General features: G+C 45.9%; 1 protein-coding gene across 1 annotated transcript in view; it reads right to left on the bottom strand.

Moving 5' to 3' along the window:
* The window catches only part of CNTNAP1 (contactin associated protein 1), a 379706-nt gene that overhangs the window by 199803 nt on the left and 157208 nt on the right, over positions 1-22695 (bottom strand). Inside the window, exons 5-6 of the mRNA XM_085608996.1 lie at positions 12545-12748; positions 12220-12404 (exon numbers count right to left, since the gene is read on the bottom strand). Coding sequence (XP_085465122.1) covers positions 12220-12404; positions 12545-12748 — 389 coding nt within the window. The remainder of the gene's footprint in view (positions 1-12219; positions 12405-12544; positions 12749-22695) is intronic.

A 22695-nucleotide genomic window follows, 5' to 3' on the forward strand; every position in this document is an offset into this window, starting at 1 on the left:
AAGAAAATGAGAAGAAACGCATGAAAGACACCAAGATGAAAGTGTTAGTAGCCCAAACTGCACCCCAGCGCCAACAGACACCAGGTAGCCAGACAAACGTGAAGAGCACTTGTAATTATTGCAAAAAGACGGGACACTTCGTTAAAGACTGCCCTGTCTTAAAGCACAATTTGGCGACTGGTAAGACACAGCCTCGTCCATATCAGCCAAAACAGAAGGTTTCCCAAGACAGTTCAACACCTTCAGTTCCACCGACAACACAAATGGCCCAAATGAACATTATCGACAGCGACTACACTGAAAACTACCCAGATTTTTCATGATGTTGCCCAGGGAGAGAAGATGACAAACTGCCCCTAATCCCCATCCCAGTAGATCAGAAAGGCCCATTTATAGAGGTCCGACTTCTTGGGGAGGATAGAAAGTTTCTACTAGACACTGGGGCCAGTAAAACAACAATAAGCCATCAAGAGGTCCCAGAGGCTCCTCTCTCGGGTTCAAGAAGTATTTCTCTGGGTTTCTCCGGACAACCTGTGACAAACGCCACGTCAAAACCACTGCCCTTGCAGGTTGGTCCCCTCACGACAACTACAGATCTTATATTGACAAAATCATGTCCAGAAAATTTGCTTGGTATAAATACATTGAAAGAATTAGGAGCTGTTATTGTTTGCTCACCTAAAGATGAGGTTGACACTGCAGACTGCGCGCTACCTTTTTAACAAGTAACTTTTAAATTGTTGCACTATCGCTTTTAACCTTGTAATACTGTATTTTTAATTAGTGGGAATCAAAGAGTGGAGGTGGGAAATTTCCAAGTAAAACTGTAAATTTACCTGTGAGCCTCGCCCAGCACCCCGGTCCGTCGCGGCAAGTGCCGATTGCACGGAGGGTGACTACTGGGACTCAGAATTCCTCACTTCCGGTTCACTTGGGCTTCCGGCTGGTGAGCGGGCTAGTATTCAGGCACAGAGAGCCTACTTATTCCACGACCGGCGCCATAGCACAGTTGGATGCGGTTGACACTGCAGACTGCGCGCTACCTTTTTAACAAGTAACTTTTAAATTGTTGCACTATCGCTTTTAACCTTGTAATACTGTATTTTTAATTAGTGGGAATCAAAGAGTGGAGGTGGGAAATTTCCAAGTAAATCTGTAAATTTACCTGTGAGCCTCGCCCAGCACCCCGGTCCGTCGCGGCAAGTGCCGATTGCACGGAGGGTGACTACTGGGACTCAGAATTCCTCACTTCCGGTTCACTTGGGCTTCCATCTGTTGAGCGGGCTAGTGTTCAGGCACAGAGAGCCTATTTAACAACATGCTGAGGCGAACGCGCTGCGGACGCGCGCAGCGGGCGCGCCAGCGGCGAGCCGAAGGCGCGCCAAAGGCAAGCCCGTCTGCGCCCGTACCAAGCCTAGGGCCAGAACCCCTGGAACTGATGATAGGAAACCTGGAAGAATTGTATATACATACAAAGAGCTACTAAAGCGGGGTAATCCAGCTGGTAACCACCACTGCAAACGTCTAAACCCTATGGACGAAGTCAAACAATGTGACTGCTGCAAAATGCCCTTTCATTTCACGAGAATAGGCAAATTTGAGCCACAGATCAACACCGCAAATAACAAATCGAGGGTCGCGGTTTTCAGGGCAGTACTAATAAATGCAAGATCCTTAATAAAACACAACACAGAGATTGCTGAACTGCTGGATACACACCACCTGGATGTGGCTTTTATCACGGAGACATGGGCTGATGGAGCATCAGACCCAGATATTGCTTTAGCATTACCACCAGGGTATACTGCCACCAGAGCTGATAGAATCGGGAGAAGGGGGGGAGGGCTTGCCATTCTATGTAGAGAGGAGCTGCACGTCCACAGCTCGATTGTGGGTAACTCCTCAGACTGTGAAATGCTTCCATTTCAAATTACATTTTCAAAGAACTACACATTCAGAGGCCTTTTATTTACAGACCTCCCAAGGCGAGGGCCCCTCTGTTATCAATCTTAAGCCCAATTCTAGAATCAAGTCTGCAAGGATCAGACTTCACAATCCTAGGGGATTTTAACTACCATCTTGAAAAAGTTACGGACACCAATACTGCTGAATTGCTCGATGCAATGTCTGGACTCTCCCTGGACCAGATCGTTAATCAAGGTACCCATGTGGCAGGACACACACTGGATGGGATTTTCTCCTCTAACTCTAACCTTAAAATTACAGAGATTTTACCCGTTACATGGTCAGATCATAAAGCCATCATATTTTCTATCACCGTTAGTCAGGTACAGCTTGGCGTATCCAAAGGCCAGAGGTCAGTTACATACCAAGACTGGGCAAAAATTAAATTAACACACAGCTGCTACAGGAGACACTCATTAGGACCAGACCTGAGTCAGTGCCCAACAGTAATCAGCTAGCCGACAGGATCTCCTCTTGGATAAAGACAGCGGTAAAACTGGCAGTCCCTATTAAATGCTTTGTTCCAAAACGGAAAGAGCCTTCAGAACCTTGGTTCTCTGGAAAACTCAGGGCACAGAAACAAACATGTAGGAGGGCCGAGAGAAAATGGAGAGCTAACTACGATCTAAACTTTAAAAATGACTATGCTCAAACATTAACTGACTACAAAAAACTTGTGATCAGGGAAAAGTCTAATTATTTCACTAGCAAAATCAAAGAGACGATGAACACCAGTAAGGAACTCTTCGCGACAATCAAAAAATTAGCAGGTCCCTCACCCACGAATCAATTGGAAGGCAGCATTGAGTTCTGCAACAACTTAGGAAAGTTCTTTGTGGACAAAGTTGCCAAAGTATTTGAACCATTCAAAACGAACCACTCCATTACAAGTTCAAATAACTACCTTAACGCAGAACTAGAGACATCAAATCCCAAAATAGGCTTCCGTTTCATGTTCCCTACAGTAGAACAGATACACCAGGTGGTAAAAACCATCAGATCCGGCAACCCAACGGATCCTTGCCCGCCAATAATAATGCACTTATTTCCAGACATACTCAGTGAGCAGCTACACGGCCCGTTCTCAGAAATAATCCATTCAGGAGTTTTTCCGGATGCCTGGAAAATCGCAGCAGTCAACCCTTTACTAAAAAAAAGTACCTTGGACCCTAAAGACATCAGCAGCTATAGGCCAATCTCCAGAATATCCTTCCCAGCTAAGGTATTGGAGAAGTTGCTTAATCAACAACTGAAGGATCTGATAATCTCCAGAAATTACCTGGATAACTCACAATATGGGTTCAGAGAACATCACGGCACTGAGACAGCATTGGTGATGGCAGCGGAAGGTCTCAGGAATGCTTTAGACGCAGGAGGGAAGGCCGCCTTGATCTTGTTAGATCTATCGGCGGCCTTCGACACCGTGAACCACGATATCCTCCTGGCACGCCTGGACGAACTAGGGATTCAAGATTCTGCTCGCCAGTTGATGGCGTCCTTTCTGAGAGATAGATCTTTCACAGTCACCTTGGGAGAACACGCTTTCAACCCTTTCATGACACCATGTGGGGTTCCTCAGGGTTCGGCGCTAAGCCCTACTCTCTTTAACATTTACGTTGCCCCTTTAGCCTCAGTCATTAGAAACTTCGGCTTCACACCAGTCTCATATGCCGATGACACTCAAATAGTGGTATCAGTATCTGGCGGTATAGAGGAATCAATAGATCGCTTTAGGAACTGCATGACTCAAGTTAACCATTGGATGCGATGCAACTGCTTAAAGTTAAACGGTGAAAAAACCGAGATCATGCTGCTAGGTACTATGGCCGACCTCTGGTCTCGCGACTGGTGGCCTGACACTCTGGGCGACTGCCCTCTCCCAGTGGGGAAAGTCAAAAATCTCTGATTCATCTTCGATGATAAACTGACTTTTAATTCCCAGATAAAGAAGGTGTCATCCTCCATATGGCATACTTTGAAATTGATCAGAAGAATATGCCCATTTATTCCTCTGGACTCACGGAAAACTGTGGTTACAGCGCTTGCCTTGTCTACACTGGATTATGGCAATGCCTTATACACAGGCATCCAAACTCAATACCTTACTAAACTGCAACGCCTCCAGAACGCGGCAGCAAGATTGGTGCTGGACATCCCTAGATTTGAATCAGTTTCTAATAAGCTAAAGGACTTACACTGGCTCCCCGTGGACAAAAGGATACAATTTAAATCCTTGTGCCTGGCTTATAAGGCACGCCACGGCTCAGGATCACATTTCCTGAGAACTCAATTCCAATGGTATGTCCCAGGCAGAAGTCTCAGATCCTCCAACACTAAACTCGTCCAAGTACCCAAATTCAGGCAGAACAGATGGGGAGGAAGAAGTTTTCTGCTGAGGACAACTAAGCTATGGAACCTCCTACCCATCAACATAAAAAACAGCCCTACACTCTTCGCCTTTAGAAAGGCCATCAAGACATGGCTATACCCCTGCTAATCATCCTCGCAGAATCTCCTTGCATCCAACTTCAGCGCCAAGACGCCTTCGGGCATTCGTGCGCTTTACAAATACAAAAATCAAATCAAATCAAATCAAATCAAGATGTCAGATTATTTCTACGAGATTTTAAGGGCCACTACCCAAGTAGAGAATTAGACGAGCATTTGAAAGATTTGCCACACACCCTTTCGGCCACTGATTCCACCACAGTAGGATGTATGGAAATAACACCTCACAAGGTTACACTGAAAGAGGGAGCCCAACTACCACGTATAAGACAATACAAAATTCCACCTCAAGCTGAACAAGCATAAATGTTAATTATTCAGGACCTAATACAGTCAGGTGTGATTAAAGAAACAACTTCGAACATTTGCAATTCCCCTGTTTTACCAGTTCATAAAAAAGTGGAACCAGGAACACCACCTGTCTACAGACTAGTGGTGGATTTGAGAGAGCTCAATAAATGTGTCATTCCACAACACCCTGTGGTCCCAGACATCTCCACTTTACTCACAGCCATAGATGCAGAAGCAACACATTTTTCTGTCATTGACTTAAATAACGCATTCTTCAGTATACCCATTCACCCAGACAGTCAATACCTTTTCGGCTTCTCCTTACAAGGACGAAGTTTCCAATTCACAAGAGCTCCTCAAGGTTTCACCGAAAGTCCAAGTGTATATAGCCAAGCGCTGAAAAGACAATTGGACACTATTCAAATGCCCACGGATACAGCAATACTACAATATGTTGATGATATCCTCATTACGGCCAGATCTGATGCAGCATGTGCTGAAGCATCACTACTAGTACTAGAATTCCTAGCTGCAAATGGCCATAAAGTTTCCCCTGGTAAGCTCCAATTTTGTTTACAGCAAGTGGCATACTTAGGGCACTTGCTGTCAAAGGAGGGTAGGCAGCTTACACAGGAACGCATCCAGCTCATACAACAAATACCACAACCAACAACACAGAAACAAGTTCGAGCTTTTGTTGGTCTCACCTCATATTGTAGACAGTGGATCCCGCAATTTGCACTAATTTCTAAACCATTAGTGCAGCTGACAACACTCGAAGCTGGCGCTACTCCACAATTACCCTGGACAGATGAACACACGCAAGCTTTTCAGTCTCTTAAAAAGGCTATGTGTCAAGCCCCAGTGTTAGCAACACCTGATTACACCAAACATTTTACCTTGTTTGTAACAGAAAACTCAGGTACAGCACTATCAGTCCTGACCCAACTTCAAGCAGACAGACATAGACCATGTGGTTATTTTTCAAGTACATTAGATCCAGTAGCACAAGCATTACCTGCATGTCTAAAATCAGTAGCAGCTACTGCACAATTTATTAGACAAAGCGATGCTATTGTATTGGGACATCATCTGATAGTCCAGGTCCCAAACGCTGTAGAACTTCTGCTAAACAGAACGCAAACACAGCATCTGACAATAGCCAGACTCACCGGATATGAGATGATGCTGTTTCAGCCACATATTGAGATTAGACGATGCAACATTTTAAACCCAGCAACACTGTTGCCACTGACCTCTCCTACTGAACAACTTCACGATTGTATTGACATAATTGATTTAGTGACCAAACCCAGACCAGATTTACAAGATACTCCCCTTTCTAAGGCAGAAATGGCACTTTTTGTTGATGGTTCTTGCATGAGACTCACCACTGGAGAACTAGCAGCAGCCTATGCCGTCACAAATTGTACAAACACCTTGGAAGCACACAAGATAGAGATACTGTCGGCACAAGCAGCCGAACTCATAGCACTAACACGAGCATGTCACTTAGCAAAAGGAAAATCAGTTAACATTTACACTGATTCACAGTACGCTTTCGGGGTTGTACACAACTTCGGCACATTGTGGAAAGAGAGAGGATTCCTCACATCACACGGGTCTAAAATACAGCATGCTACACTCATCACTGCCCCCTTAGAGGCCAGTCAGTTACCAGCGAAAGTTGCAGTATTAAAGTGTAAAGCGCACACAAAAGGAACCGATGAAATATCAAAAGGAAATGATTCCGCAGACAGTGCCGCCAAATTAGCAGCAAACACAGAATTGGATATACTACACCGCCAATACGCAATAACAGACCCCTTTTCTGACATCCAGGATGTCCAAAGTCACACCACAGGAACTGCTAGAATGGAAGGAAAAAGGAGGGGTCCTTACAGATCAGGGTTGGATGACACCTGAAAGAGCAGTATGGTTTCTGCCGGATGCTATGGTACAGGTTATAATAAACACCATACATGGACCAGCGCATCTGGGAGAAAAAGCAATGTTAGACAGCATACAGAACATATGGCACAACAAACATTTGAGAGCTGCAGCCAAACAAAAAGTTAAAACGTGCATGATTTGTAATCAGTTCAACCCAGGTAAAGGCACAAAGGTGGAGCAGGGTGGATTCCAACCCCCTGACCATCCATTTGAAGTTCTCCAAATGGACTATATCCAGATGGAGAGATGTAGAGGTCACAAGTATGTGCTAGTTGTAGTATGTGTTCTGACCAGATGGACAGAAGCCTATCCCGTCCCAGATTACACTGCAACGACAACTGCTAAGCAACTAGTAAGAGAATATTTCCCGAGATATGGGTTGCCCCGCGTCATCTACTCAGACAACGGCCAGCCCTTCTCCTCTGAACTCATGAAGCAAGTGTCTCTTCTGTTAGGGTACACTTGGAAATTTCACTGCGTAAGACATCCTCAAGCAGCAGGTCTAGTAGAGAGACACAACCAGACTTTGAAGACAAAATTGGCCAAGATATGTACAGACAAAGGCGTGGACTGGATGGTAGCCTTACCGGTTGCCCTCTTCTACATGCGTATGGTAGCACATTCCAGAACTGGTCTATCTCCGTATGAGGTGGTCTTTGGCAGACCACCAAATATGTGGGATACGCCAATGCCTAAAAGAATTACTGATGTAGACAGCAGAATATTGACTGATTACCTGGCTTCCTTGATGTCTGCACTCCAATCTTGTCGTTCACAGGTCGCTGCAGCCTTCCCTGACAAAACCGCCCCTGGAGAACACACCATCCGACCCGGCGACTGGGTGATGATAAGAAACTTCGACAGGACCAGTCCTCTTCAGCCCAGGTGGAAGACTCCGAAGCTCGCGCTCCTAACCACGCGGACGGCGGTGAAGGTCAAAGGCAGGAAGGGCTGGCTACACGCGAGCCACTGCCGGAAATATTTTGGACAAAGAGACACTGTTGCCGGCGACGCTGCCAACCCTAGTGACATTGTAACAGAACAATCTTTTGTGCATTTGGAACTGACCCCACAACAAGAATATAAATCAAAGTTGAGGTCTGCCATCCGGACTCTGGCTAATTAAGTCCACTGGGCGCAGGTACAGTGGTGAAGCGGTTGGAGCATGGGGATGGATTTAAACACCTTGACTATGTGGGAAAAAGATAGAATGAAACGCAGAAACAAGAACTTTAAGAAATTGCGTAGTGGTTCTATCATATGTTTAATGATATTGTTTTTCTTCATAACCATTATGACGTGTCTTGGTTGGATCCTCCACACTGTTTTTCCTCCAACACCACACACCTCTCATGCACCCAACAGCACTCAGGAACACACATATCATGACCTACCCCCTCATGAACAAGCCCATAGACAAGCCTTGCAAAACAATACCTTTATACAGATGTTACACTACACTCATCAGGCCAGCAATAGCACAAATTGCTGGATATGTGGCCGCCTCCCACCTCATCAGAAAAAGGGAGGGATGCCTCTTTTCCCCTTTCCATTTTCCTATAATGGGACTTGTGAAGCCTGGTTCGCCCTAATAACAGCTGACGATACCACCCCCACCTCCTGCCCTGACAGAAATAATTCATGCAAGAATGGGTGGCCTTGGGGGAACTTAAACAAGGTACTTAATGCTGCCTGTTCCCCAAATAAGGATGGAAGTCCTCAGGCGACAGGAACAGTCCTAGAAAGTGAAGAATACAAGCAAGGGAACATGACCATGTCCTACAAGATGTTAAATACCAAACCTAAAAAGAATGCTGGTCCCCCTTCCATCTCGGTCTCACCAGTAAAAGGACACCTGTGCATCCAGAAAAATGGCTCTGTTCCATTAGGACACAGTGACTGTCATACCACTATAAGTTTTGAAGACAGAGGAAAGTCCTCATTTCAAGCATCTCGCCATACTTATTTCGTCTGTGGCCAAACGGCCTATGTGCAGCTGCCCTTGAACTGGGGGGGAACTTGTTATATAGCATTCCTGTTACCCCCTGTCTTTGTGGCCACATCCACTTACCACCGAGACCTCCTAGTGCCCCATGTCAGACATAAAAGAACGATCGATACCTCCTTGGTTGACCAAACAGAAACCTCATGGGAACAGTATACAGATTTTAACAAAGGGTTCTTCTTCTTTGTTGGCCCTGTACAGAACAGCAAGCTTATACGCAGGTTGACAAGGACCTTAGAGGCTATTGTAAACCAGACGGCGTCTGCCCTGGGGAACTTAATCCAGGAGCAGTCCGCCATACGATTGGTTACTCTCCAAAATCGCCTTGTCCTTGACATCATCCTGGCTGACAGAGGCGGAGCCTGTAAAATTATAGGCTCTAGCTGCAGTATATTTATTCCTGATAATTCCCCATCTGTATACACGGCCATAACAAAATTACACAACATAGCCGTAAGATTATATCAAGAACCTGGCACCTGGACGTGGTCTGATTGGTTCTGGAAGATAATATCGTCCTGGGGATGGCAACTGCTGTCAGCAGCAGGTATAATATTCCTGATAATAACTGGATGCTGCCTTTGCATCCAATGTGGTCCTGCCCTGTGCGGTCTATGCGCTGCAAACTGCATTCCTAAACCACTTGTCCAGCAGAGAGAAAGGGAAAGAATTATGCTACAAGAATGTATAGATGATCTCATGCAAATTGAGGACCTCTGGCAGTAACCTACTGAACTATCCACATAAACTACAGTTTATCTGCATTACCAACAGGATTGCTCTCCAGCAGGATCATGGACATTTTTACTGTTGTCTTGCATTTGTGTCAAAGATGGGATTTGTCCCCTTCGCCATGCCCCTATTCTACCTGCACGAGTGGGCAGGGGCACAGCCCACCTTTCTAAAAGGAGATGCGCGATTGGGGGCTGTGAGAAAGAGCCCAGTCCCAATCACGCAACTCCTAGAAGAAGAAAAATAACTTTTGAAGGAACGTTTTAAATTTCAGTGGCCATTTTCTGTTGGCATTCTTAATGTCCCTGCCAGTGGCGGCTAGTGACATTTGAAAGTGGTAAGGCATAAAGTTAGGGATGACTTAAGTAGCAAGCGAGCATTGCATTTTCTTTTACTCTACTTTAGCCTTAATATTTTGAAGACTGTGTAGACCCATCAAAAGGGTCCCATCACACCCATTTCAACAGAATCGCAATTAGAACAGGAGTATGTGACCACTTTGTGCTCTCTGCCAAGAGGCCAAGAATGGATGGCCATGTATTCTGAACACGTTTTTGACTGACTGCAGGCACTATGAGAAAAGTGCAGTGCCCTCAGTCTCCGCTCCGGCGCTCTCAATTGTGGCATAAACACATAGTGTTACTGGTGCGACTCAATCCAAAGGGCAGGTGCCTGGAGTCTTGAGGGATCTGATTCATAAGGCGCTATCTGCCACATTTCACGTTTAATGCTGCCATATTATTGGAGGGCTTTGCCTGAGCACCAGTTACTTTACACAAGGAGAACACATTCAGTTTTGGTTTCCACACGCAGATCACAGACTATTCCACTTTTCACCGAGTGATTGGCTGTAATTAAATAAAGCAAGTCTGTTTATTAAACGTCATTAAGAGATGAGCATTTGCTACAGCAGAGTGGGCACAAACCACGGTTCTTAATTAAAAGGAAATCCTCAAGAAGATCTTAAGCATCTTCTGAAAATATGGCACTTCCCACCTTGAGGAAAATGTCCTCACCAAATGCGGGTAAAACACTGCCTCCAACATCTTAAACAGCAGGGGATCTCTGCTACAGAGGCGCACTAGAGCCAGATTTCAGGGGGGGCGGGGGGGGCAGCCGATTCTTCCAGCAATATGCAGAGTGGAGCTGCAGGGGCTCTAAGAAGGGGTGAAAAACAACAAAGCCTCATTAACACGTAAATGGTCTTTTAAAGACCTGTGAAGTGCTTGGGTGTGGCTGTGTATGCCCGGGAAGCTGTCTCAGCTGCAAGGGCCAAGGATCATGTTTGGGCCCGGCCCACCCGGCCCACCCGCTAGAATAGGGCCTGCACCAAATAGCCAATAGACTGCGGTGAAAGACTATTACTCATCTGGGTGGAATCAAATCACATTCTATGTGTATTTTACGTTATTTGGTAACAACAATGTGCTGTCAAGTCAAATCTAACAAGCATTGGCATAGCCAACAGGTCTCGCCTTTGGGACCTTATAAGTGTTTAGCCATGCAACAGTTGCATAACTAAATACTTATAAGGTCCCAAAAGCGAGACCTACTGGGTATGCAAAGCGGCCGTGTGGCCGTGAAAGTGAAAGTGATTGCGATCACGATCAAACATCAAAGCGGCCGTGGGGCCGCAAAAGTGAAAGTAATCGCGGTAAAGCGCGGCGCGCGCGCCCGCGCACATGCACTGTAGCTCCAGGCTGGCCTGGTAGCACTTTTTGGAGCCCTCTCAATAAGTCTCGCCAGATCAGCGCATGCGCTGGGTCAGGTGAGACCTAAAAACGTGTGTGTGAGCTGCGTTCCATTTGAGCAGCTTCTGGACAATGAGAAAGGAGGTGAAAAGGTGGTGCTCTAGCTCTCGATTTCAAGATGCTTCGAACTTCGGGTAACCCACATGCACCCAGAGTTTCGATTGTTTAGTGTGGTATCCTGTCTTTATACGGCAGGGTAAGAATGTAGAACTTAGATCAGAATTGTGGAACTTAGATTGTGAAGTTAGAATGTAGGGGTGAGGGAAAATTATGCATGTGAGTTACTTTCAGGTAGCTGTTGTGGATGGGACGTTTCTCGTGTACAGATGTAATTTAATAAACCAGCTGTTCTACACTGCACTTGAGTACCTGCTTCTTCACAGTAAGCCAAGCTGATCCCTCTTCTTAAAGAAGGGCAGGCACAATACAAGTTGTGTTTGTAGGGACACAGTACACATACACAAACTATTTGGGACTTGTTTTGTCAATTATCCAGATATTCCAGAAAATCCCATCTAGCCTAGGAGGAAAGGATGGAGGGGTCCTGCTCTTTATCGAAGCTAATGTGTTAGGGATAGTCACCCAATCACTGAAAGAGATAGGCATTTTTCCCTGTAGGAGCTGTAAAGCTCACATCACGAGTGGCAATGTCCTCTTTAGCTTCAGAGGATGAGTGTCTCTGTCAGATGCTAAAATTAATACAAAGTTCCACAATCTTGCCACATCACACAACAATGGAGAAACATTACCTGAAAAATGCAAAGGAAGTTTTTCTTGTTGGATTTAATACAGCCACAGGCACATTTTTTGACTGGATGTATTATATCCAGTAGGAATTACCAATGTTCTAAAACAACTATAAATTCGTTTTCTAGACGAAAACATAGAGAACACTCACATAAAGCAGCTGATAGCCATGAAACAAAACGGGTGCAAGATGAACAGACATAGGTGGGTTTTTTTCAGAGCACTTCTGATAAACCAGATATGTCTGTGTGAAGAACACCAGATTACCTCTTTATCAAGGTCCAGCTGGTGAAAGTCCCCTTTGCAGCGAAAGCGCCTCACGAGGCCGTCGATGGTCAGGTTCACGTCGCGCCCATGCCGCTCCAGTCTCACATAGTGCCAGTGCTGGTCATCCAGAAGGCTCCCGAGAACCACTGTTGTGTCACTTTCCGTTCCCAAAACGGGGCTGCTGCCTAAGCCAGGAAGAAAGCACCTTGTAAATATTTTGTGAATTTACAGCTTCCTTGTCCATTGACCAAATATCTATCGCAGCAGCGCTTCGATGATGTGCTTTTCCTCATGAAGCGCTACACCATTGACAGATTCCGCTTACCGAGGTTGATGTGGAGCACGAGCTGGGCTCGGCTGAGCTCGAAGGTGATGTAATCGCCCTGCGCCCCTTCTCCGTGCATCAGCACCCCATCCCTTTCAATGGTCTTGAAGTTAAAGGCGATGAGGTCCGACAGGGTGCGGTTCATTGTGCTTCTAAAGCGGTACGAGATCAGGTCGTCACCATCAAAAGACAAAGTGTCTGAATCTGGAAATCAGCAAAATGTACAATAGATAAGACTAAGCATAGACACGGAAGACGGAAGCTATAATCCTGTTTGATGTAATGCTCTCATGTGCCTGTAGGTGTCGGTGTTACCCATGTGACTGGAGGTGTTAACCCTGCTGCGCCTACCATGGAAGCCCTCCCCTACCTCACAATGACAGTGAGAAATGCATAAACATTGATAACAATCACATTAAGCCACAATTTTGAAAGTGCATGTTTAAATGTTGTGCACAATCACTGTTTCCAGAAAATCATTGAATTTAGCTGCAGCCACTGTCTGTTTCTGTAGCATAAAGTAACACTTTTCTTTAGCTTTTCCAGCCACAGGGGTGTGTTTTGAAACATTACAAGATTATGTACTAACCCTTTGTGGCCATATCTATTGTTAAGAACAGTCTATTGTATTTAAGTGGTTTGTTTCTGCAGCCCAACTAAATCGTGTGAGTAATAAACCAATGAAAAGGATGTGCAATTACATATTATTGAGGGTGGCTTGGAAGCTAATAGTTCGACTGGTTTGCTCTGCAAGTAGCACTTAGTACCATCTCTCTACGTAATATCATGTCATGCAGTGCTTAACTTGAGCCGGTGGTTGCCAGTGGCACTAAATTCTGTGGACCAGCACTTAAGTTTCAGAATCAGGTATTTCCCAAGCTCAGAGGAGGGAAAAACACACAAAATGGAAAGACAGAGGAAGAGAAAGATAGAAAAACCATCACAAAGTGAGAAAGAAGCAGTGATAGAAGTGGGCGGGATCAGAAGGGCACGGCGTGCCCCTACTTTTAAAAATTATTTCAGTCCGTTCCCCTACTTCTTTGTTTTAAAAAAGGGCCCCGGGACTGCAGGAATAGCCCTACTTTTAAAATTGCAACTTTATCTTTCAGCCTGTGTGGTGCACATCGAGGAAGGCCTCTGCAGTGCCCAGGACCTCCCCCCCCCTTCCCCTGTGTCTAGGGGCGGGGCCTGCAAAACAACACCGAAGGGGCCATCAGTCTTAGGTTAGCACGAAAACTGCTCCCTCTGATGGCCCTGCTGCTGCCGTGATTCACGCCTCATTTAGTGGGGCCGCTACTTGCCTGCACCCACTGTGACCAGTACAATGGTCACGTCAGGATACTTTGGTGTCCCCGCCCTTGATCTCCTGTGCCCTTTATTTTCGGACTCAAGCAGACTGACGGTCGCCACCAGGAAAAAACAAGCATTTGCAATGCAACAGGTCTCGCATTTATACGAGTTTTAGCTATTGGCATTGCAAATTAAAATGCCTTTTATTTATGTTTGTTTTGAAACATAAATAAAAAGCATTGTCATTCACAATGCCAATAGCTTAAACTCGCGCAAAAGCGAGACCAATTGCATTGCAAATGCTTGTTTAAGATTGCTGTGGGTAATTTACTTGTAATTCTTCTATTTTGGTATATATGTTTATATGGTGGTGAAGCCATTAGTATTCTAAGCCATATGTTTTCAGTTGTGTGTTAACCAGGAGGGTAGGCCGAGGGGAACTCATCAACAACCATTCCACTCTCTGACAGGACTGTCCAACGCAAATGATGTGTACTTTATGTAAGATTTGATGGAGGAGTTATGAGGCACCGGTCTATTTTCTTTGCAGCCGGGAGCCAAGGGAAATCTATTAGGGTCCCTGAAATTTCAGCTTGCAGCAAAGCCTTCTATCACGCTGTGCAAGGGATTTCTACTATAAGAGGCCATGGATGGAATGGGCATTGATATTCTACTCATTCTCCGCTTTGAATGCGAGTTCCTCAGCAAATGGGCTCAGTTGAGTATTAAATGTACCAGCTCCCCAATGCAGGAATGAAAATCTGCATTACTCCAAGTCTTCCTTGTCCCAATCTTTGGATTCCATCCCTCTTGCTCAAGGACCAGTTTCAACCTTTCCCAGATGACATATTGCTTAGTAGTGAGTCATTACTGAAACAGGATGAAACGGGCAACATTTAAAAAAACAATTGAGTTATTTTCTTTTTCTAAAGTTCACATCACTCAGTAATCCTTTGGACACTCCGATTCACCACACCTAACAAAGTAATCTTAAACAGAAGTTCAGATTTGCCAGTAATCACGCTGGAAGCCCTCAAGAATGAGAGAGAGTATCGAGTGAGAATCAAACAGGACCAGGTGATAGAAACACAAACTACAAGATAGCCCAAGGCTAGCACCTGCTGTTCATGGTGACTGTGTTTCCCCCAGTTCTAAAAAGAAAATACTCCACTTTATGGCCTTTGACTACTAGATGTGAAAGGACGTACCAAGGAGAGGCCAATGACTGTATGGGTGCCAGCATTCTGCTCTGTTCTCTACTTCGAATTCTATTTCCTGTGCATAAAGTGTACATGAAACCTACATCTAATCATCCATACAGCCTTCTGTCCATCTTAAAATCATCTCTTGAATACCCCTTGAGCTTTATCTGGTACTGTACGTATACTTGAAATCTCTTCATATGAGACACTCCGGGTTGGACTGTACGCGCCTGCGCCTCTGTTCAGCTGTGTACAAGGGTGACAAATGCTGGCGTCCTGCACGCAGGGTGCATGAAGGTTTCTTTGCAGATATACATTAGGGTTTTGTGTTAGTCTGCGTAGGTCATAGGGGGGTGTTGCTAAACGTGAGGGGACACCTAAACTATTGCTAAACATAGAGGTCGGCGCCCCCTCCACAGGTCAGCGTCCAGTGCAGCCGCACCAGTCGCACTGCCCTAAAGCCGGCCCTGCATACGAGTCATCTAAAGCAACGTTGGCGTCCTGCATCACTTTGGGAATGCACGTGCTGTAAAATGACAACCTGCTTTGTGGTTTCTCTAATATTCAACAGTTTTGTTCAGTGTTACAAGTTAGTTACAACACACAGCCTCTAATCTTCCCAAGTAACGACCTATCATCACCTTCCGGCTGATTACTCCAAACCACCATGGTTAAGAAAACAAGCATCGATCTCTTGTCTTTATGGGGCCATGTGTTTCTATCTAGAAACACATGGCCCCATAAAGATAAGAAAGTGCTTTGCGACAGCAGCAAATCAGGCGACCCAGTCCGAATCGTAGGCCAAAGGGTGTCAACAAAAAACCCTCATTTCCAATGGCAGACCACCGTTTAGCATAAACGGTGACACCAGCCAATAAAAATGAGGGGCGGGGCTTCATGTCCCCTTCTCAAATCTACTCTCCTACAAAATCTCACGCCCATCGACAGCGCTTTGCTGCAACGCCAATATCGCTCTTGTTTTTGGTGAGTAGAAGAGTTGGCCAAGCAGGACAATTCAAAAGGTATCCTTTGCAGGACACTTGAATACATATGTACTATACTATGTTTGAGCAGCTAGCTGGCTGACATGAATATAAAGGAGCCCTTGTGGCTTTCCGTGAGTCAGATCAGATTCTCTTGAAGAGGCCCTTTCTCTTCTGAGCCCTGCTTAACACATGTGTACAGGAGGAGCCCTGTATTCATGTCCTCAATGTTTGAGACAAAAAAATACTCATTGATTTGTGAACAATGAGAGTAAAAGTGTTAAAGTAACATGTCATTCCTGATTATATTTCGCATGCTTTACATAATCCTGCATAATTTGAATTGAGTCACATCCAGGTGTTTATAATGGGGCAGAATTGGGTTGCAGCTGAAGACGGTGCGAGTTTCAATCAGTGGGGCAGAAGGGTGTTCACGGGGATAGGATGTGGCACTATGGCCAGAGCTACAGAATTTGGAACTGGGAAACCTGATTCAGCCTTCATGACTAGTCCATCAGACCACTCTTCTGAGGGCGCACATTCCCCTACTAGACCTTAGAAGACCCTACTAGACCTTAGAAGCCCTGGTCTCTTAGCACCAGCAGGTGGACCTTACCGGTGGCCAGTGTTGGTTAACCTTGAAGCCCTGTCCACCACAATCCATACTAAAGGTCACCTCCAGTCTTGCGGGCAGGCCTACGAAGTAGCAGACCCTAGAGCAACAGTGACTTTGCCACTGGGTTCACAGGACCCTTGAGGCCAGTCCGCCTCACCCATTGGTGCTTCCATTTGCCTTGTTCCAGCAGTACTAATGCGACTCACCAGGGATTGGCAATGCAGGATTTGCATGCACACCAGACTAAGGGGAATGCTTACAAGGGCCTTGCATCATGCTTGCACTTTGCAACATGGTACATGCACAGCGCAAAGTTCCAGCTGGGTGACCTATCCAGAAGGCTGCTGCGGTGTGATATGACCATATATAAGGTGGATCGTTCAATACAGATGCAGATTTTAGTGCTTGAATCAATGGCTGGTTCACCTGGGCCCTTTGCTACAACTGCATTAGATGCTGCTGAACGGATGCAGTTTGCAACAGAACAAAGGCTGTGTTAGCATCAACAGGGCACAGTTCTTTAGGAGCTTAGCAAATAAACTGTGAAAAAGGATGACAATGACTGATGCATCAAATGTTTCTAGATGCACAACCACAAACAATGACAAAATGGAATACAAAGAGTTGGTACATAGAATGAAACTCCTACAACCAGTTTATTGGCCAGATCCAGTAGACATCTTATATGGTGAGGCAGAATTACTAAACCGTTGTAGCAGGTTGCATGTATTTGATACCAGGCAGTACATCCTTGGTTTCAGAGAGTACAAACAAAATAATAATTGCATCCCTGGAAGCCTGAAACCATTAGTGCACATTATAGACACCTTTTGCACCTCCACTGCTGAATGTGAACGGGGCTTTAGTGTAATGAACGAGGTGCTCACACCACTGCGGAACAGAATATCAATCAATCGTCTGTCTTCTATAATGTTCAGAAAAATCGTGGGGTCTCCTGTCAGAGAATTTAAACCTGAATTTTATGTTCAGATTCTTGTATTACACAACAAGAGGTAGAGGAGGCTACATCTGCGCTTCTAGCTAGTATGGCAACAGGCTCAGACTTAATCCCAACTTAATTCTATAAGGTCTTTGGTAACATTCTTACTTCAATGTTGCACGCACATTTTTAATTGCCTGCATTCTGTCATATCCTACCAGCCTCTTGGAGAGAAACGCAAATTTTGGTCTTTTCAAAGAAAAATAAGAACCCACCATATTGTGGCTCATGTCGCTCAATCTCACTTATTAACTCACACTCAAAAATATATGCGTGAATTCTTTCCATTCGTCTCACTTGGATTGTCTCCTCACTTGGTGACCATTTGCAGCAAGGATGCGTACCTCAAAGAGATACCACATCTCACATCAATTGGCTGTCTCAGGGCTTTAGGTGGCGGACACTCTTGCCAGTCCTGCTGGGTTGATCCTGTCGTACGGCGAGAAGGCATTTGACAGGGTCTCCTTGTGTTCCTGTGGATTGTTGTGGCTTTTACGAATATTAGTTCTGATTGTTTGAAACGCACAAGAGCTGTATACTCTTCTTTAACAGCTCATGTTGTCCCTATGGGTACCCTTTCAGATGTTATTGCACAGAAAGAGATTAATTTAACACCTAATGAATTTTTGAATTACTTTTCTAAGGATCCTCTATGCGGTCTATTCGTATTTTTTCAGGTTTTTTTATTAATTATACACAAAATAACTTTGATCATCTGGCTGCTAAATGGACTAGGAATATGGGTGTAGCTATCTCTGAAACAAAATTAAGTATAGCTTTCAGCTAGCAAAATTAATTCTTAATTTTGCTCAATTTACATTCATATTTTTTTACCAGAAACTTTACATTTTTTTTACAATAGTAAAAAGAAAGAACACCACCATTACTCTAAGATATACATAAAGTGCAAACACAGCATCAAGTAGTAGCCATACCCCACAGTCACTACCTCTCACGCTCACACATAGGCATACAATTCAGTGCCAGTTCTAGCTTTGGAGGCCGTGGTACGTCCATCATTTCTTCCATATGGCCTCATATTTGTTGGAGAAACCCCTCGCCATTGAAATGTATGCCTCCAGTTTGCCACACCAGTTCATGCTCCTTATCCACGTCGCCACTGGCGGGGCCGTTGGCGAGCCACACTCGAGCAATATCCCAATTGGCCACCATGGTTCCCAACCCCACCAGTAACCTATCCCCTCTAGGCCCATCCATGTCGCCCAGTATACAGAGAAGGGCAATTCTGGGGCTCACCTGGACAGGGAACCCCACCACCCAAGGAAAGGACCTTGAGCACCGCTGTCCCAAATGTGTGTATCACTGGACAGGACCAGATCATGTGGTGACAGTCACACTTCGGATCGCGGTGCCTGGGGCATTCAGGACTGTCCCAGCCCTCCACAGCTGTATAGGCATAAAGTAAGCTTGATTTAAATATTTCAACTGTACCTGACAACATTCTGCCAAGATAGCCAGAACATCATGTATCCTGCCAGTCTGCCTCATCCAAGTCCCCAACACACCTTTCCCACTTCTCCCTCGGGGGACCCAATTGATGGACTCAATATATCAGGTGAATGAGTCACAAGAGATTTATAGATCTGTCAGATCCCTCCTTTCCCCAAGTGGCCCATAAGTAATCGGCCTCCAAGTGGACTGTACACTAGGACCCCATTTAGGTCCTAGGATCCGCGCGGTACTCCGGATGGACATGACGGAGCTGGGGATAGCAAAAATAATTGTGACGTCGGCATCTGGAACTCATCTCGTAAGTCCTGAAAAGACCGAATGTGATCTCAGTCCCAGACATCCCCTAATTTTAAGATCTCTATGGAGTCCCAGTCTCTGAATCCCTATAACTGGGCCACATGTGTTAGCCACTAACCAACCCGTCAGGGGGTCTCAAGCCTGAGTTTATGGTCCAGCCAGTGGACTGCAGTGCAGCCCTCCACACCTGGAATACCAGCCTGGTTGCCTCTGGCAGAGAGGTAGGGATAGGGGTGCCATATAGCACGGCCAACACTGTCCAGGTGTAGCAGAGATAATTCACACTGGTATGCTGGGTTTCCCCAGTCCCCATGCATCCATTCATTTACACAAACTAGTTGGGCAGCCCAGTAGTAAAGGCGGACATCAGCCTTTGCCAGCCCGCCATCATAGACCGAGCAGGTACATTTGCCCAAGGTCACCCTTGGTGATATATTGGTGCAGAATCTGCGTCCCGTTGCAGATAAGGCTGTAAACCATGACCCAGGGATAGGTCTCAGTAATTCTGGAGGACATAGAGCAGCCTCAGGAGGGCCATCATCTGAAACAGTGCTATCCAACCAAGGAGAGTAAAAGGGAGCTTATCTCATATCATCAGATCCTCACAAACCCGCTGCGTTGGTGGGTCTATGTTGAGACTCAAGGTGAGGCCCAGTTCCCAGGAGACATCCATTCCAAGGCATTGAAAGCTCAGGCGGTGTATTGGGATCCCAGGATGACAATCCTTGTCTGGGCTGTCACCCCGCAACGGCACCAGCAGTAACTTGCCCAAGTTAATCTGTAAGCCGGAGGCCATACCAAACATATCCAATATGTGGATGAGTTGTTTCCCCAACTCGGCTGACTTACACAGGAATAATCACATATTAACTGCGTATGGGGCTATGTGGTCCTCCATAGTGAGGCCCTCATCAAAGCCCCACATCTGGCGTCACAGCGAATCCACGCCGCCAGCGGCTCCACGACCAAGGTGAACAGGAGCAGGGAGAGTTGGCAGACCTGCCTAGCGCCCCTATCAATGGTGAATTGGTAGGAGAACACACCGTTGATGCGCACACAAGCCTTAGGTCTAGCATATAAGACTCTTTTATGTACGGCCTGAGCCCCACCCTCGTGAGGGTTTCCTCCAAATAGGACCAATGGATAGTGTCAAATGCCTTTGCAAAGTCAATCAAGAGGAGGCCTGCAGCACCCCCTAGAGTCATAATCCGATCCAGAGGCAGGTGCACCCATCGGATACAATGTCTAGTACTTCGACGGGGGACTCAGCCACATTGATCCGGGTGCACCAAGAAGGAAATTACCTTGGCAAACAATTTCACCTCTGTATTGATGAGAGAGATTGGATGAAACAAAGCACAGTTCCTGCGGGACCGGCCGGGTTTGGGCAAGACAACTATCGTTGCAACGTCAATGTCGATGGAAAATGCCCAACTGTGATAGCCTCGCAGAAGAGGTTGAGGATAGGGGGAAGAATCTCTGGCTGGAGCTAGTGGTAAAATTCCACCAAGTAGCAGTCTGGCCCGGTGTTTTCCTTGTATTGAGTTCCACCAGGGCACCTTCAACCGTTTCCAAAGTAATCTTCTGTTCAAAAGCAGCCCTGTCAAGAACCTCAAGCCGGGACAACGGAACATCCTCCACCAGTGGATCTAGCGGCTCCTGCTTTAGGCACACCCGGGCCTCGTACAACCGTTCATAGTAGCAAATACCTCCGCAATCTCCTGGGAGTTCTCTACAAGGCACGTTGTTTCATCCCTAACACTAGGAATCACTCGACCTCCTTTGTAGCCAACCAGTGGAGAAGCTTACTAGATTTAACCCCCCCCACTCATATCCATGACAGGTGGAGGCCATCCAGCACTTTTTGACCGCCTCCATGCATTTTTGACGGAGTTAGGTCTTCTCAAGCTCCTTCTGATGATTCTCTTTGTCCATTTGCCTGGCGGGTTCCTCTCTTTCCAGTGCTAAAAGCAAGGCCTCCAAGTCCGCAATATGGCTCATCCACACATACTCCACCCCTTTAGCATACAATCGGGCTATCCCTCTCAACGAGGCCCTACGAGCCCCAAGAGCACTCTGGCTGAGGTCCCAGAGCCCTTGTTAATGTCAAGGAATTCTTTCAGCTCTTCAGATAAATGGTCCACTAGCGCATCATCTAATAAATGCCAGGTGTGGAGCCGCCAAATCGGGCAGAAACCCGGTTTGGGTCCTCCCAAAGAAGTAAGAACAGGGGTGTGATCAAAGATCTGTGTAGTAGTATAATTTACTTTTCCAACTCCAGTCTGCACAACAGTAGGAAAGGTTTGGACTTAAAATACAACACCAGTCGAACATCACACTCCCTAGACTGGTGTTGTATTTAAGTCAAACAACTTCCCTACTGTTGTGCAGACTGGAGTTGGAATAATAAATGATACTTTTCCAAAGTCCAGCCCCCCTTAAGGCAAGTTGCTGTAAAGACTTGCACGGTAAAAGAACACGTGGACACGTCGCAGACTGCATTGTAAAGGCATATGTGGTAAATGCATGGGGTGTACTGTCGTACAACTGCCTTCCAGAGACACGTATCTTCCCTGGTCATCCTGCCTGACTCTAGTCACAGCCAATGGGAGTGTCTAATGAAGCAGAATAGCTACCCTGGGAGACCCAAATGTATCTTGTGTGAAACACCCTGTCATACCCCTTGTGGACCAGGAAATGACAGTTGTGGCCACCTTGATGGGTCTTCTGTAATAAGAGGATTTTAGGATTATGTATGTGTGCAAACTGAAGTATGGCCCCACGTTTAATTTGGTTGTGTAGGACGTTGGCATTCCAGGTCATAACCGAGAATATCCCCTTCAGAGTAGGAACGGAAAATTTGATATAGGTCCCATGGGAGGTAAGAACGGCATTTGCCCCCGGGGGAACTCGAATATGACCAGACATGAGCGTGTGTGACACTAAAGTTTGACGAGCAACAAAACAAACAGTTGCAATTGAAAACCAACCACTCTAACCCCCCAACTACCCCCACCCTATGCTTCCTACCCACAAGAAGTATGTGTCACCCAACCTCAACCTAACCATAATACTAACTAGGGAGTGATGTAATTTAGGATTGGCAGATTACAGACCCCTCTACCCCCTAGAGAAGTCCTATCGTTTAACATCATCATAGGATACAAATGTGCTGGCATGCAAAAACCTGAAAAACTGTTGTTCCCTGGTTTCAACACAGTGCTTAATTTGAACCGGTGGTTTCCGGTGCTCGGCACCGGCACCTAATTGTCAGCTCCAGGTTTATAACA

Source organism: Triturus cristatus, chromosome 1_1 (genome assembly GCF_964204655.1).
Source record: "Triturus cristatus chromosome 1_1, aTriCri1.1, whole genome shotgun sequence".
In the NCBI taxonomy this organism is placed as follows: domain Eukaryota; kingdom Metazoa; phylum Chordata; class Amphibia; order Caudata; family Salamandridae; genus Triturus; species Triturus cristatus.